We start from the raw sequence: 16,482 nt of genomic DNA, 5'->3' as shown, positions 1-16,482 counted from the left end.
AAGGTAAATATATATATGTTTATAGGGTCGAAGAAGAACCAATAGAATATGATTATAAAGAGAGTTGCAAATGCTCTAGGAATGATACTGTAGTGAAAAAAGAAGTTCGAGCTCATTTGGATTCTTTCGAGCATAAACTTCTTGAGTTTGTTAGTTATTTAAGCTATTTTATTTGCTAGTAATACTTATCTAACTAAGTATACATGCAGCTCCTATTTAAAGCTATAAAAAAAACTACAGCAGCTTACCTTGCAGAGGGCAAGAAATGAGATTAGTTGCTTAATGTAGCGAAATCCAACTTTTCATACTGGAAAAGCGGGTACAAAGTCTAGTTTGTTACCCTTTTTGGTTCCCTGTCATTTGCTCTTTACCAGCTAAGCTGCAAAGTGGCTTTGCTGGGCCGTCCGTACCCCAATTTATCTGATGTTCTGCTGATACCCGGAGCTCGTTTTGTTATCCATCGCATTTTGAAGTGCAACCGGTAAGCACTTTTCACCATATAGTAATCCTGGCCTTTTGGAATGCTGAATTGCCGGAAAGCCGCTTTTGTCGTGTAATCGAGAACTTAAACATTAGAAAGTGGCTGGGGAACTAAGCCCTCTGCCGGGCCATCAATTTCAATCTGCATGCGTCTATTTTTGGGCGCATACGACTATAAGCACCTGACAATGATGGGGATTGGGTGTGGGATGCGGGATGCGGGATGCGGGATGAGGGATGGCGGGCTTTTAGGTTTTCTGGGATAATGAAATTGATGAATGTTTTCAGCCGTTGCCGTACAACAAACAACATGCCCGTCAGAGAGCAGGAAGCCGTGTGTGGACGTGTGTGGAGCATTATCCCCTCTGAGGAGCGAACAAAAAACCAATCAAAACAAACGATAATGCCGGCTGACCCTCCTCCGTCGTCCTTCCGTGTTTGATGATGAGCAGGATACGGATAATAGGGATGCCGATGCCATTAGGAGGAGCCCAGGACAGAGGGGAGATTCGATGATGTGTTGATTGCCCCCAGATGACCAGAAGAGCCGATGATGATGAGTCGATTGGTCAGCCGGCAGTAAAATCCGCTGCATGTGCGTATATACTCGTTGAAATCAAATTAAATCACGTTTAAATGGGGCAGTAAAGTGGGTCTTTTTGAAGTCCGCCTGATTATGGAAGCGTCGCATATTTCGGCGCGATCGATCCCATTTCGAGCAGGATTGTCCATTGACCATTTCGCCCTCTTATTATCGTTAATTAGCTGAATTCGCGAGCTTTGCCGCCGTGCAAGTTTTAAGCTGACGAACAATTTCACTCCCAACGACTGCTGTTCGCGAGCCTTTGTGAGCTTAAGTCCCTGAATTCCTTTATTCAGGGCTCTGTGCCATTCATCGCAGCTCATTAGTTGCTCTCGGCAGCAAATTAAACTGGCCAACAACGGCGGCCATAAGTCGATTTTCCATTCATCTTCGTTTCATTATGTTCCTGCCGCCCAGCAGATAACCCAGACCCAAGAGCGCGCCATTGACAAATTTATTTATTAACATTCGAGTTCATTAAACCAAAAGCAGCAGCTTGGTCGCCCCAGCTGCCTTTCACACGCTTGGCTGCAAGATTTTTGCCGGGTGGGCATAAATCACTGGGCCGCCAATGGATCCTTAGAAGCCGCCGACTTTCGGGACGGGGCTCTATCACTTCTGGTCGCTTCGACGAACTTTTCGAACAATAAAGTAGTTTTTAAAGCTCCGCCGAAAAATCCCTGCTGAGGGGCCACAACAACACACGCGGCTCGCTTAATCCATAAAGATTTATTTGTCGGGCTGCAGAACAAACAGATTTTCCCCGACCACGCCCCCGCGCGATTGGCCAAAAGTTTTTTAATTAAATTTCCACCAAATGGGCGGTGCATGTACATGTATATGTAAGTGGAACATGTTCAAGTTTTGCACACTTAGGGCGGTCTTAATAATCTAATTAAAGGAGTTCCGGGTTGTCCTCCTGTGCGGATGACTTTGCTGAATTTAAGTTTAAATCTGGAAACGCCGAACAGTGGAATTTTCAATTAGTTTTTGTCCGCTTAATTGCATTTATCGTGGCCCTTGAATAATATATTTTACACCGTGGAACACGAAATTCCTTGATGAAATTTTTGTCTAAAAGCGGAATGATGTCAGCAGGGCAAATTGCATTTTAGGCGATTTTTCCGCCCAGTTTCCCTCTCGTTCCCCGAAAGAACTGAGTGGTTTGAACCGATTTGGTCGTTAATAACTATAAACCTGATCATAGCCGTTTGATTTATGTACGGCTGTTTGACTGTCAGGTGGGCCGGAATTCAAATTAGAAACCAGACCCAGATGTATCCTGTTTAGGAAACCATTGCAGATGCGCATAATTGGAGTGCGATTGCTTGTGAAATGGACAGCTTCATTAGCATGACGAACATAATGCCACATTGTTGGGCAAATTAAGGGATCCGGGCACTGAGTTAATGCGGTCGCAGATGAGCAGGAAAAGGCGTAGCATCGATATAAATAAGTAGATAATATAAATCAAATTAAAATATTAGCGACAACGAAAGACAAAAAAAGGCAGTGGTGGTTTGACATTAATTATTACTTAAATTAATTGCTTTTAAGTGGTCTGCATGCGGTAAATCCAAGCATAAATTCATTTTCAAATATTCAACTCATAGTGTGCATTTTCGCCGAATAAAATTTCAATCTGGCTTTATGGTATTGTAATTAACCTGATTGTTTACTCATACATGCGCACTATTATTCCAGCTCAAGTAATTTGATAATTGTTTTAATTTGCTGCTTCTGAAAGCCTTTGGATGTGTTAGCTGTAGGCTTTAAAAATGTAAATTTGATTTAACAAAATGTTTGTTTAATTTAATGCCTAATTGCTTAGGCATGTCCATTCAACTCAAAAGCTAACTATTTTTAAATTGGATTCAAATGTTTTACAGTAGCACACTCTGAATTTCTTAATTTGTATATTTTTAAAATGTAATGTTAATATTAATCAAAACCTGGTCTCTTACGTTACCCTGCTTCAGTGGTGCTATTGCTAAAACTTTAAATTACCTTCATCGCTTTCTGAAAATGAAGCACTTTTGAGTATTTCCAAAGTAGCCGTCCTGATTTCTAGAGATGTCGGGCGGTGCCATTCTGGTTTTTAGGGATGCGTTCTTGTCAGGCTTTGTCCCAAATGGTGGTTTGCGTATTGGCTTAAAAGCTTTACCATGTGGATGGTATGTTAATCAGTTATACTGATTGAAATGGCCGTTAGTTATTTATTCACAAGTCAACCCGTTTTACTTTCAATATTTTAAATTTTTAAGGTACCCTCTTCTCCTTATTATTAAGTATCGAACTTGAGGGTCTATTACTGTGCTTTATTATCTTGAAAGTTTTAAAAATCTGACATATTTTAGTCCAACAATTACAATTAAAAAGTCCTCTAGTATGTTAGGCATGAATAATCGCTACCAGTCGAAGGGAGTGGGGTGTTATGTTGACGGACTACTCGTATTCAATTAGTTTAATCAGGCACAAAATAAACAGCTGCATAAATAGAATGCAAGTGGTAAAAAAAATAAACCATTAAATCGTTCCATTGACTATATCGGACTAAATAAACGAATGCAGCAGATAAACAGCTGCAACAACATTATGTTGGAATAGTACTAAGCCTTTATTCTAATTGCAGCGAGCATTGTTATTTAACATTGGCGAGCGTAGTTATTAATTGCTCAGTGATTTGGAAACACGCATTATATTAGTAATGACATTTACCAGGCGGTTATGTGTGAATTTGATCAGTTCATCAAATTAGTAAATTAGTAAATTAGGACTTATAATGAATGGACCTAGGTGAAATATTTCCAGTTAATGGTAATTGGGTAAGATATTTTAGAAGCCACATTTATTTATGAGCTGTTAAGCTTACTTGTTGAAAGTGTTATATTTACTTTAGTTGAATCGCTGATTAAACGTTTTCATTCCCCTGTCTAAGCTTAAGCACGCAGATGATTAGGCGAAATGTCATTTTATGCAGCGCCATTCATGTGTACAGACTCAAAAATCGAAGTCAACTGACAGCCAACGACATGAGTTCCATCCAACATTCAGATGGCAAAAGTGTCAACTCAGTTGGGCGGCGAAAAAGGCGCGGAATGCGCAATGCGGAGTGTGGAGTGCGGAGTGACCCTGAGATAGATTTGCGAACTAAGAGCGCAGAAATATAGCCGGCGGTCGAGTGAAAGGTGTCAGGCAACTGGAGTTCGAGTACGTGACTCTAATACCTGACCAAATCCATTGGCCAGCTGAATTGGCCTGGCCACAAGCGCAATGTACCACAAGCCGAGCTGATGTTTGAATTTCGGGCTTCTGACTGCGAGCTCATAAGCGGCTTATGCAAAACACCGATTCGGGTGTGGGATCGATTTAAAATCGAGTGTTTGCAGGGCTGCGGACAGTATAAACAAAAACAGAAACAGATTCTAAACCTGTTTTAGTTGCTGACGCACCGAATGTAGGGAATTTACCTGTTGAACTTCCCCGATTCCCGAGACTCAAATCTGAGCGCCATTTCGGGGTTCAACTAATTGACACTCTGCGGTTAAGGTATAATTCGCATTAATCATGCTTACAATTATTTGCATGTAATCTTGCACAAATTAGTGCAGTCGAAATGGTTCCCACTCTCGACTATTAATGATTGATTGCTGGCCGTGCTTCTTACATTTTATCTCCAACTTGTGACACCTTCTCTTATCGCACCTTATCAGCTGGGAAATACGGTCTAATTGATGCGAGAGTTCGTGCATTCACTTTTGTGCAGACACTTTCAGTTCATTTTGGACCACATTAATAACGACTGCCAAAGGCACTTGTTTCACACTCAACAAACAAACAATCTCTGTGTCCACAACTCGATGAAAAGTTAATTAATGTAACTGCCCAAAGACAGCCGACTATCTAAATCGAATGCCAGTATTTGTCGTTCATTACACTTCCTCGACAAGCAAGCAAGGTTCATTAGCTCGACATGAATCAGTGGGTAAGTTGAGTTGGCGGCGACAACGCTACGTATGATTAATAATAATTATCGAGATTCTGCCAAGTGAAGATGCCACGCCACCTGTTGGTCAACCGCAGACTTGCGGCTAACTTGGCATCGGAATTAGAACCTTGACACGCCTCCTCCTCCGCCGGCGTCACGTTTCTTTAACTGCCACAAAATAAACCTGGGATATTGGAGTCGATCAGAAACATCTGAAATGTCGGATTTATGCAAATCCAGCGGCATCAAACCGAGAGCGGAGAGCTCAAACCTGTTGTTGCCGTCGCATTCATTTCATTTCCATTCCATTTCATATTTAGAAGTTCGCGGGCCGAGATTTTAGTTTAGTTTTAATTGCGCTCGTAAACGGTTCAGTTCAATCCGATCAGCTCCAACGGACACCTGCTCTTAAAAGCCATTAGAATTCCCTTTTTTGGGCTGTCAAGACTTTTACGCGCTTAGCTAAATTCTACAGCAATATCCAATCAGGTAAACTCTGCCACATCTAGTGCCCTTTGCTGTGTTGTTGTGGGAGGAAATGATTGCCTAGCGCGGTTTTTGCATTTCAAAATTGAACGGCAGACATATTACAAATAAATGTGAAAAGCTCGACACGAAGCTTAATTAAAAGTCATAAAGTGAACAGTAGATAAGAAATTTCCATCAAATATTTATTGAAAAAATTAATCAGCCAGCTGTAGCGACTAAGGGATGCCCAATATGGAATAAGTGTGAAGTCAATCAAACCAGAATGTGTGCTTTTAAATAAATTAATTCGCTGCTATTTGAATGCGTTGGATGAATTCTGTATTTCAAGCTTAACAAACTGATATGCCTTCTTTTAATAAGAGTTCTTTAACTTACTGTTGACATAAAGTAAATGTTTGAATTTCATATTCGACTTCAGCAAGAACGGGAAAAAAGAGCAACGAGATTCCATTTTTAATTAATTATGCCTGCAGGATGCGAGCCAGCTCCTTCGGCCGTAATTAACCACATGTGTATTCCATTGGCTTCCACCTTGACTATCATTTCCCACATATACTTTGATTCTCCGGGCATTTTCCACAGTGGTCAAATATTTTATTTACGAATTAAAGCGGGCCCGTTGGCAAAAACGCTTTTGCGAAAGGGAGAATATTGAACGGAAATCGCATATCTATAGGAATTACATTTCAATTTAATTGAAAGGCGGCTGCGAAATGAAAGTGCATTTCCGACTCATTTTTCGTTACGTATTTCGATTTGGCTATATAATTAAAAAAATAAATTCAAAAGCTGAGACTAAGTATCTTTTAACTTCAAAATAATTTGAACACTAGGTAGATAGTTCCGTTGAACTTGCTTCAATCCTTGATCGAAAGGTCCATAAGCTTGGATTCTAATTAGCCTAATTAATTCAAAGCCAATCAAACTAAATAACTGCATTTCGCAGTAATTAGAATATAGAACAACAGCCGGTTCTCCAAAAGCTCAGTGCAGCGTTTCCCTGCAATTTTGTTTAATTTGCTTTGTCCTGAGCGGAAAACTCATAAAAATGCTCGGCGGAAGCGTGAAATTGCGAGGCGAGCACACACGATGCGTGGGTGGAAGTGGGTGGAGGTGGGCGGAGGTGGGCGGAAGTGGGCGGCAGTAGGCGAATGTGGGCGGAAGTAGGTGATACACCGCATTACTGCAACTGATTGTTGGTAACCAGACAATGCAGTTTCTGCCAACTAGCGCAACTTTGCTCATCAGCGATTTCAGCCATTTCAGCGAGCAGCATGTGGCATGTGGCACCTATTTGTGTTATCGTTTTGTGAGTTAAATAAATTATGGTGAATGCCGTTCGGGGAAGGGTCTCTCCGCTCCGCTGGCATAAATTGCATTTGCCAACTAAGTACGTAGCTGGCGCCATAACATCGAGTTAAGTCCGACCAGTGAAACGTGAGAGTTAGTGGAAATCATAGAGAAAATTGCATCATCAAGAGCAAGTGGCACTTCCCATGCATGCCATGTTGATCGTGCATATTTTACCATTAAAACCAAACCCAACCCTTTGATAAGCATTCTGCTCCATTCGATGTCGTGTTCGTGGTTGTGTGCTGGCATCTGAACCAGTACCAAAGAATTTCCATTAGGCTGCTTCTGAATTTGAGTTTACTATAAGTTGCATTGCAAAGTTATGGGAAATGGAATCCAGATAGCCTTACTTTCAGCCCGGAAGATAATAAATTATAATCAGAACGGGGAACCAAATAGGTCACAATGGCTTCTGTTCGAGCTTCAAATCTACAGTCATAATACATCTGGTTTTAGATGGCATGTGGACAAATAAAGACCTTGTCTGGCCCAACTAACTTTAAAAAAAAATCTTTCGGTATTCAAATCATTTGATAATCATTTAATAATTTGCGACGCGCACACCTATTGGTCCGCTTAAATATAAAAAGTTATGAGTTATGAATAACAAGTCCATCGCAGAGTATAAAAGACTTAATCTATAGTCTTTTGCACAATAATGAATGCTCAGATTTCCTTAATTCGATTTCCATACATGCTGGATGCATACATTTCCAAAAAAGCAAACTATTTACACTTGATTACAAAGTTAAGCATACGCCCTCAGACGCAACTGCCGGAAAAGTGGAAAATCGAGTACATCAACAAGTGCACACCCACACACACATAAAGTGCAGTGGGCGAACGGAAAGCGCACTCGCACACTCGCACTCCAAAAGACAAGGCAACCGGAAAGGGCGACGACGCGGAGGGGGCGGCAGGGAGGCGGCAAGGAGGTGCCAGAGCGGAAATGAGCGGCAAACACGCAGTCCCAAGCGCCCCACCGATGAAAAGTGAATAAATATTTAAAGATTGTCGTAGATGGCAGTAGAGAGCCTGCAAGTGCATGTGCATCAGCGGGTCAGGACTTGACATTTAGCCCCTTACAATTGGCCACATAACCGGGGCGGCTGGGAGTGTGTGTGCCACTTCATTTCCGTTTCCGTGCACTTTGGAGCTGCGCTATGAGTGCTCCCCCCCTCCTCTCCCCGCTCAGTACTCTCCGCTTTGTGTTTCGCACATTGTTGCTGCATGTTGGCGGCACTAAAGCGTGGAAATTAGTTGGGGGCGTCGTAAACGCGGCCACAATGTTGCAGCTGTGAGAAAATCAGTGAGTTTTGGTCGGATCTGGACTCTTTCAGCTCCACAGTTTTGGAAAATGCTATTACCTAGGCTCCATAGTTTGGAAAATGCTATTACCCAAGCTATTATTGTTTCTAGTATTTGCATAGGCGTCCAAGATTATTTAAGCTATGCTTGTTATCACAAACAGTTCACAAGATTTATCATATTTTTGTCCAACGGTCAAGTCGAAGTCAAAGCCTTAGTAGAACCTTGAAATGTACAAGTTAAAGGCCGCATATTCATTTTCCATTCCTGTGCAGGCTAAATTTATCTCGGTGACCATCAATCAAAGTGATGGATGCGCCAATATTCTTATCAATTGATATGGCAGAGCCAGGATTTCTAAATTGCTCATTGACGAACCCTCCTTGTGCAATTAGTCTGATCTATTGGCTTTAATTCCATTCTATTTCCAGTAGGCAAATTTGTCAGAATTCAAAAAGTATGTTTGAACCCTTTAAAATTAAATTTTAATTTATTTTTACCAGGTTTTTAAGTTTATTTTTTAACTCTTGCTCTCTTCTTCTGTTAACTGGGGCTCTCTTACGCTGTTAAGGAGCGACTGTGGCGAACAGGGAAATTTTAACAGGACTGTGAGGTGAACGAATCACGGCAGACGCATGTTATGTTGCGATATTAAAGTGAAAGTAGAAATGATTTGATTGAACAGGGTTGGATATATGTACGCAGATAAGGTCGGGAGTGGCGGCCAACTCAGCCCACCTACGATGTTATTATTGTCATTTTTATTGGTCCCGAACTTCCGCTGTAGTAATGAAAACGTTTACGTTTGCATTACGCCGCTGTGCTTATTTTTATATGGCCGAAATTTTAGGCAAACTTTTGACGCACTCGTCCACATAAAACCAGTGTCGCGTCGAAATAACTGGGGCATCGTTTAGTCGCGGGGTTTGGGGTTTACCCGGTTCCATGGCTGCCATAAAAAATCCTGTGGGGCCTGATGGCATTATACATTTATGATTGACAGGCTGGCGAATTGAGTATTTAATCGAATTTAAAGAACCCACTCGCTTAAAGCAACTTAGTTGGCTTTCATCATCGAACCAGTGTAATCAGTATAATGGCCAGGTCCATTGTTTTCCCCACCCCATGCCCGTGATTATGGTTAATAGGAAGTGCTACATGGCAGCGACTGAATCAAGAACGAGAATCAGAGATTAGGCTGAATGGGATATGGATTATTTTCATTCAGATCCAATCGACGACGTTTCTGATTGCTCATTTCTAGCCATCATTTTGCCAGGTGAGGCCATCCATTCGTAGCGCAACTGCCTTCACTTGATTATCTCTGCAAAGATCTGACGCTTAAGCCGTTTTCCCCGATTTGATTCATTTTTCGGCAGTGCAGCTGGACCTTACCACTCTCCGTAAAGCATTTCTTCTGTAGCCCATAAGTGGGCCATAAAAATAATTCCTGGCCTGCGGCAAGGCGAGATTTATATACCTACCGATGGCGATGGCGCAGCAATAATACTGTTTTTTTATTTCTGGCCACGTGCTGGATTTCTCTCCATCAGGCAAACTACATGGGGAGCACTTTCATTTTCGGCTGCTTTGTTGTACGCTGCAAAGGGGCATAAAGTTCGACTGCCACAATAGTTTGGCATCCTGTGGATCCGCTGCATTGTCAACCCTTTGACGGCGCCATAAAGGCCAGGTAGTGTGCCTTAGAATGGTAGAATGTCAAAGGGACTGCAACTGCATTGTATTCAAACGCGCGGTAATAGGCGCACGTCGCAGGAGTCAGATTGTAGATACTTTGCGACACTTTCAAATCAGGGCTGTCACAGCAGTGCCACCATCCATTGTTCTCGCGGTACAGTACAACACAGTATTTGATTTGGGCGGGTGCCAAAAACTCTTAAAACTCGCAGTCGGAACTGGTCGTTCTGCGATCTGCTGCCTAGTCAAGTTTGCTTCTTTTCCCGTGCAAAAGCACTCATTTAGGCATTTTGCCCGCTTTGCTGCCTAATTAACAGGCAAAACTCCAGACTCCGCAGCCACATAATTGATCTAAAGTTAATTGCGAGGCATTAATGCCTGGCGCGGCCAACATGTGCGGCTAAGAGCCAAGTTGTTCCGGCCAGGACTCGGATTCGGGCGTATTTATTTGCTGTGTGTCAGCGCCATAAGTCAATCTATTTGTTTGGCCCAAGTCCACAGCATGTACATACATACATACATATGTGAATTTTCCCTTTTTTTGGGCGGTGATTGATTAGTTTTGGATGGGCGCAAGGTGCGTGGGAGTGGGTGTGGGAGTGGTTGCTCCTTTTTTGTGTAAACAAGAACCTCAGCATATGCCGAAGTCGATTTATCAAATCTAAACAAATGTGAAACAAAGTTGAGGAAATGCAAATTGAAGTTTTCAGCGGAGATTTATGGGCTAGCATCTATACACTTCAAATCTAAATATATATATATTTAATTTTACGCCACTTTCCCAGCCACTGAATGACTGTCCCTCGTCTGCCGACTGTCGGGCAATAATTTAACTAAATTACTGGTCGGCCACACAAAACAGAAGAGAATCATTGTTATCAGGCCCTACCCAGTGGACACTGTCGCATTTTATATAAAGCCGGAATGGTCTTTAACGAGCCAACGTCATGTCCTGGGGCCTGGTCCTGTTTAATGCCGTAGTCCTTTGAAGGTATGGAGATGGAGTGCCGAGAGGGGGTGTTCATAAAAAACCAATGGCTGGCCATTTCGGCCATTCGCCCATTTTGATGATTATGCCAGATTTTCATGATTTTCATTTAGATGATGAACGATGATGCTCCTCGTTGACCCGGCATTAGGTGAATCGTTCTATGGGGAAACTCCTTTCCCTTTTGGGCTGTCAGCAAGCCATTGAGAGTTCACTTTTTATGGGCCATGCTCTAAATTTCTAGTCACTTCCCTGTCTGCTGGCCAGCTGATAAAGTCTGCGCCGAATCTGCATGTCCCTTTGATTTCGCACTTGAGTAATGTGGATGTGCAGTTGACACTGTCAATTAGGCCAATTATGCATGCAAGCCAGTGGTGTTCGTCCCACACTGCGTATGATGAATGTTTTCGCTAGTACGCTGATAATTGTTTTCCCTCTGATTTACGGCTTCGATTTCGATGCCCTTTCAAATTGATGGTTGGGCTAATGACGAAGTCAACTTTTGGCCAATTAATTTGGCCACGCTCCACGGAACGCCGCAGGTATGCAAAATCAATTTCCACTTAAAGCGCCAAGGAGGGGTAACGTTTCAATCGGTTTGTGTACCACCAGCGATTTACATTAAGGCAAGACATTTTTTGGCGGGTGCTGGTGGGGATTGTGCAGGCACTCAGAAGTTGGCAAACAGCCCTTTAACTTCGCATCAAAGGTGTACAATTTCATAAAGTGTCGTTGGCGGAGCCAAAATCAAATGCAAACAAAGTCAGTGAAACGTTTTCGGGCATCCCACCCACACCTACGCTTCGGGGCGTAGACAGGCATAAATTCCAGGATGTCAGACGGGGTTCGTGCTGTGAGGGTGCCCAAAGGATTATAAGTTGCGAGGGTGTCCTTGAGGCAAAAGATGCTTCGAGATGCCCGAGACTTTTTGGGTTATACGAGTGTGTGTGGGCGTGGCTGGCGCTTTGCAAGCGGGCTTATTGCAAAACCCAAAGCCCCGAAAATGTATGGCCGAGACGAAAGGCGATATGAATAACTTAAAGCTGATCCTGTGGACTTGAGTGAACAATCAAAGCAGCGGGGGCTTCGAAGGGTTCGTTTTCGTACTCGAATGGGTTACGAATTGGCATATCAGAGATGCTGAATGCGAAATATTATCGTCCCAATAACCCAGTTCTGTTGCAGCCAAGAAAGCGCTATTTTACACAAATCGATGGAGAAGATCAATGACGGAAGTCTAGCCACAGCATATAATTAATTAATATAAAATAAGTTGGAATTAAAGCAAAGAATCACATTCGTTTTACATTCGTTTCCTGAACTCCAACTTCAACTAGTCGGAAATTGTTCTCCAAAGTCGACCGAATAATAAACATAAAATCTTAAACGGGTTTATATCAGCTGGATTTTCCACATAAATAGCTTGTAAATTTCGTTTCGAGTTTATTGAAGAGAGAAAAATATACAACACAAATACGAGTAACTTATCAGAGTACTTTAGAATCCATAACTCACTGTCCTGAAGGACAGAATCCTTTAGTTAGCGACGCTGCTAGCAGCATGCACCATCTGCTTTCATTTGTTGTCTCAATTGTCGATTCCGAAAGTACCATGTCCCTGGACACACAATCCTTCTCTACTTGCCTGCATTCAGCTGGAGTTCGCTAACAAAATACCAAATGACCGCTATTGTTTCCTGCAGGGCCTGCTGACCCCTGACCCCAGACTGGACATGGTCTACCCCAGTGACACGTCGGACGCCAACAACGAGGAGCTGGCGCTGGAGCACAGTGCCCCACGTGGCAATGTCCATGGTAACGGCAACGGAACTGGCACTGGCAGTGCGGCCGGGACCACAACTGCTCCGAACGGGGACAACAAAATCAATCAGCGCCACTACGAGCCGGCCGAGCGCTTCATCATCACCAAAAATGTGGTCGTGATAGGCCTGGCTTTCATGATTCACTTCACGGCCTTCCACGGCACATCGAACCTGCAGAGCTCGGTGAACGCGGATAAGGCCCTGGGCACCACCACGCTGGCTGTCATCTACGGCTCGCTGATACTGTCCAACATCTTCCTGCCGATGACCGTGATAAGGTGAGTGGACAAGGTGGAGTCGTCTCCACTTCGGACACTTGAACAAAGCATTTAGGTCAAAGCATCAGGTGGTAAATATTAACCGAACATCAAATATCAGAATATCAGAATAGTTCACTAACACTAGCACAAACATTAGTCCTAAAGCAAATAACAAAATCATCCATTGACTATGTAATAAGCTTGCGACTCAAACCTTCAGATAAATCTTGACATAAACCTAATGATTATATGCGTCAGTACATAGTAAAAGGCTTTGGAGCAAGAAGTGCTAGAGGCGGAATATCCACTCCCCTTTGAATCACAAACGCTAAAGTGAAAGTATTGCAGTAATATCTCCGTTATACCCGATGAATTTTCAATGGGCTATAGGCCGTATCTGAATGTGTTTTTAGAAGATGATGGGATTGGGAAACAATGGAAAGTACTCTTAGCATAATTGCCAATTTTTGTTTAGCATCTCCCGTGTCTCGCGAGAGGCTGAGGCTCGTCTCGCGACGTGTGGCATGCCATAAAAGTTTCGGTGATTGTCTGGTGGTCTTTTTATGGGGATTTTATGCAGATGTGACAACGAAACCGAAAGCGCAGTCAGCAGACGCCCCGAAATGGGTGACTGCGAGCGCATTTGGCTGTAAAAATGTCAACAGGAAGTCCTTGGATTAGCACAGGTCCCTGTTTCCGAGTCTATCCCAAATCGGGGCGGCCGGGTAGCCGGGCAGCCACCCACATCTGACATTTAAACAAATCGCTAATTTATAGCGAGCCTCGCTTCACTTGGCTTATTCGAGGCACGAACTGCTGGCTCAGGCAACTTTAATCAGTTAACTCGATTTATTTAGATTTATGGCCTTGGGACCCGAAATAAATGAGCGCCTGCTAAACATGTGCCACTTTCCACTTGCCACTTGCCACTCGGTGTATTTCCTATTTTGCCACTTTGCCATGTGCTTGTTTCATCAACAGATGGTTCGGTTGCCGGTTGACCATGGCGTTGGCCCTCTTCGCCTACATGCCCTACATAGCCGCCCAGTTTTATCCGCGCTTCGAGACCCTGATCCCGGCGGCCCTGATGGTGGGCTTCGGTGGCGGCCCACTGTGGTGCTCCAAGTGCACCTACCTCTCCACCGTCTCGGAGGCACTTACCCAGGTGCGAGGCAACAAGTCACGCAAGGATGTGAACACCGTCAAGTTCTTTGGCCTGTTCTTCATCTTCTACCAGATGGCCCAGGTGTGGGGCAACCTCATCTCCTCCTCTGTTCTCACCCTGAGTGCTCCTGCTGCCCAATCCCCGGCCAACGATTCATTCGAGTTAGAAGTGCAGCGGGAACTGGAGAGAACCAGGGTGGCCGAGCTCTGCGGGGCCCGCTTCTGTCCGGGAGTGGGAGCAGAGGCGAATCCGAACCTGGTGCCCCCAGCTCCGGAGCAAATCCAGCTGCTCAACTCCATCTTCCTCACCTGCATGGCAGCCGCGGTGGTCATGATGATCTTCGGCGTGAGCTCCCTCAAGCGGTAAGTAGCTGATTGATTTGCTACAATTCTATTTTACAATTCTATTTCCAATTAATGATCCACAGCTACGGAGTAAAGCGCGGCGATACTGGCGACGGAATGTCGGGGCTGAAGCTCCTCACGGTGACCATTAATCTACTGCGCAAACGTCGCCAGATCCTGATGCTGCCCATCACGATGTTCATCGGGCTGGAGGAGGCCTTTCTGGCCGTCGACTTCACCCGTTCGTTTGTGGCCTGCGGTTGGGGCATCTCCCGGATCGGGTTCGCCATGATATGCTTTGGCGTGGCGAATGCGGTGGCTGCAGGGATCGCTGGCGCCCTGGTGGAGCGCATCGGACGAGTCTGCCTGGCCGGACTGTGTGCCGTGGTCAACCTCTGCCTGCTCACCTACATGTACAGCTGGGAAGCGCGGGAGGGCGACTACCTGAGCTACTGCACCTTTGCGGCCATTTGGGGCATCTGCGATGGAGTCTGGCTGGTTGTGGTCAATGGTAAGTGAAGCTTGTTGCCAAGATTCTGTCGGTATAAAACTTTGTTATTTGCAGCTTTTTATGGCATCCTGTTTCCGAACCATCTGATTGCCGCTTATAGCAACTTCCGCCTGTGGGAAAGCACTGGTTCTGTTATCGGCTACGTCATCAGTTCGCAGCTCTGCACCTCCACGAAATTGGTGATTTTAATTGTTTTTATTTTAGTAGGCTGCGTGGGGTGAGTTTCCAGTTTGAATTTCTCGAATTGTTGACTTAAATTGTATACTTTATTTCAACAGATATGGCCTCATCGAGTACCGCTTTTGGCGAAAGCAAAAGAACTTGGAAGTCATGCTGAGTGACTGATTAGCACTTTAAGGCTAATTCCATATCTTGCCATTTACATTTAAATTTACCTATTTCCCCCGCATTGAGCTTGAATTGGATCCAGAGATAAGATGTTGTCTTATGTGATATTGCCAAATATTGTTAGGAAATTCGTTAATTTCGTTACTGAATAAAACCAAGTTTGTTTTAATTTTTTAAATAGTATTTTTTATTACAATCATTTAAATATTTGTTCAGTTGTAGCTGTTTTCTTGCTATATACCATTTAAATTTCGTAGTTGAAATATTTTTTCGTTTCATTCCATCATAATTTTTGTAAGTCGCTACATAATGTTACTTATTCTAAACACTTGCTGTCTTTTAGCTTGCTTTTGTTCTTTTTGAGTGATACCATATAGAATTATCTTAGTTTTCGAGTCTGAACTGGCTATATACTAGGGTTATAATTTGTTTTATAAATGGTTGAAATCAGATTCGTTTCAGTATACAAGTTTAGCCAACGCATTAAATGCAAATATTCTAACTCATCACTTACGAGCTCTGCAGAATTTCTTAGACTATGGGTTACACATAGATTTTATGCAGTTTTGGTTTAAATGGTTGCTTTTTAAACATCTAGTATGTAATTTGTTACGTGTATGAACTGGTTTCCTTTGTTTTCTTTTTGGAATGGCACATCAATGTGATAAAATTTGGCCTAAAACTGCACAAGTCTGGTTTGGGGACTTTATACTACTTTTAGGCTATTTGGGATATGATAAGTGTTAGTTAAGTAATTACTTAGTTGGCTAAATATTCAATTGGATTGGGTTCTTGGGTTTCGGGTTGCGGTTCGCTTGCGTAAGCCGATGTCCTTTGTAAATGCTATGACACACAGTATTACTTTACATGGCCTAACTGCTAAACTCTAGGGTGTTGTACAACTATCACACTGTAATACACAATCTCTCACGCACACAATGCACTCGCTTGCACTCACTCACACTTAGACACCTAGCTATATACACGGCCCACCTATTTACAAGGGCCCCTGGCCCTATACCATTCCCTTGGACATCATGCGAACGGTGTTCTTGAGGGCCTGCCGCTTGTTGCAGAACCAGATCCGGATCACTTCCCGCTCGTACCCCAGCTGATGGGCCAGTCCGGTGATTTCGGTGCCTGTG

At 43.5% G+C, this 16,482-nt stretch overlaps 2 protein-coding genes across 8 annotated transcripts in view; one reads left to right on the top strand and one right to left on the bottom strand.

Annotated features, from left to right (window-relative positions):
• Positions 1–5,392: 5,392 nt before the first annotated feature.
• On the top strand, positions 5,393–15,515 carry LOC6528583 (UNC93-like protein). Its single transcript, XM_002089590.4, has 6 exons — positions 5,393–5,540; positions 12,590–12,987; positions 13,951–14,496; positions 14,562–14,989; positions 15,044–15,206; positions 15,268–15,515. The coding sequence occupies exons 2-6, from the start codon at positions 12,620–12,622 to the stop codon at positions 15,332–15,334; spliced, it is 1,572 nt and encodes a 523-aa protein (XP_002089626.1). The 5' UTR covers positions 5,393–5,540; positions 12,590–12,619; the 3' UTR covers positions 15,335–15,515.
• LOC6528582 (hormone receptor 4) overlaps positions 15,501–16,482 on the bottom strand; it is a 69,701-nt gene continuing 68,719 nt past the window's right edge. For all 7 annotated transcript variants that reach the window (XM_039371650.2, XM_039371653.2, XM_039371651.2 and 4 more), the window contains one exon: positions 15,501–16,477. In XM_039371650.2, the coding sequence (XP_039227584.1) occupies positions 16,243–16,477 (235 nt within the window). In that variant the 3' untranslated portion in view covers positions 15,501–16,242. The remainder of the gene's footprint in view (positions 16,478–16,482) is intronic.

Source organism: Drosophila yakuba, chromosome 2L (genome assembly GCF_016746365.2).
Source record: "Drosophila yakuba strain Tai18E2 chromosome 2L, Prin_Dyak_Tai18E2_2.1, whole genome shotgun sequence".
In the NCBI taxonomy this organism is placed as follows: domain Eukaryota; kingdom Metazoa; phylum Arthropoda; class Insecta; order Diptera; family Drosophilidae; genus Drosophila; species Drosophila yakuba.
Note: the sequence above shows the minus strand (reverse complement) of the source record. Positions and strands in the feature narration are given on the sequence as shown.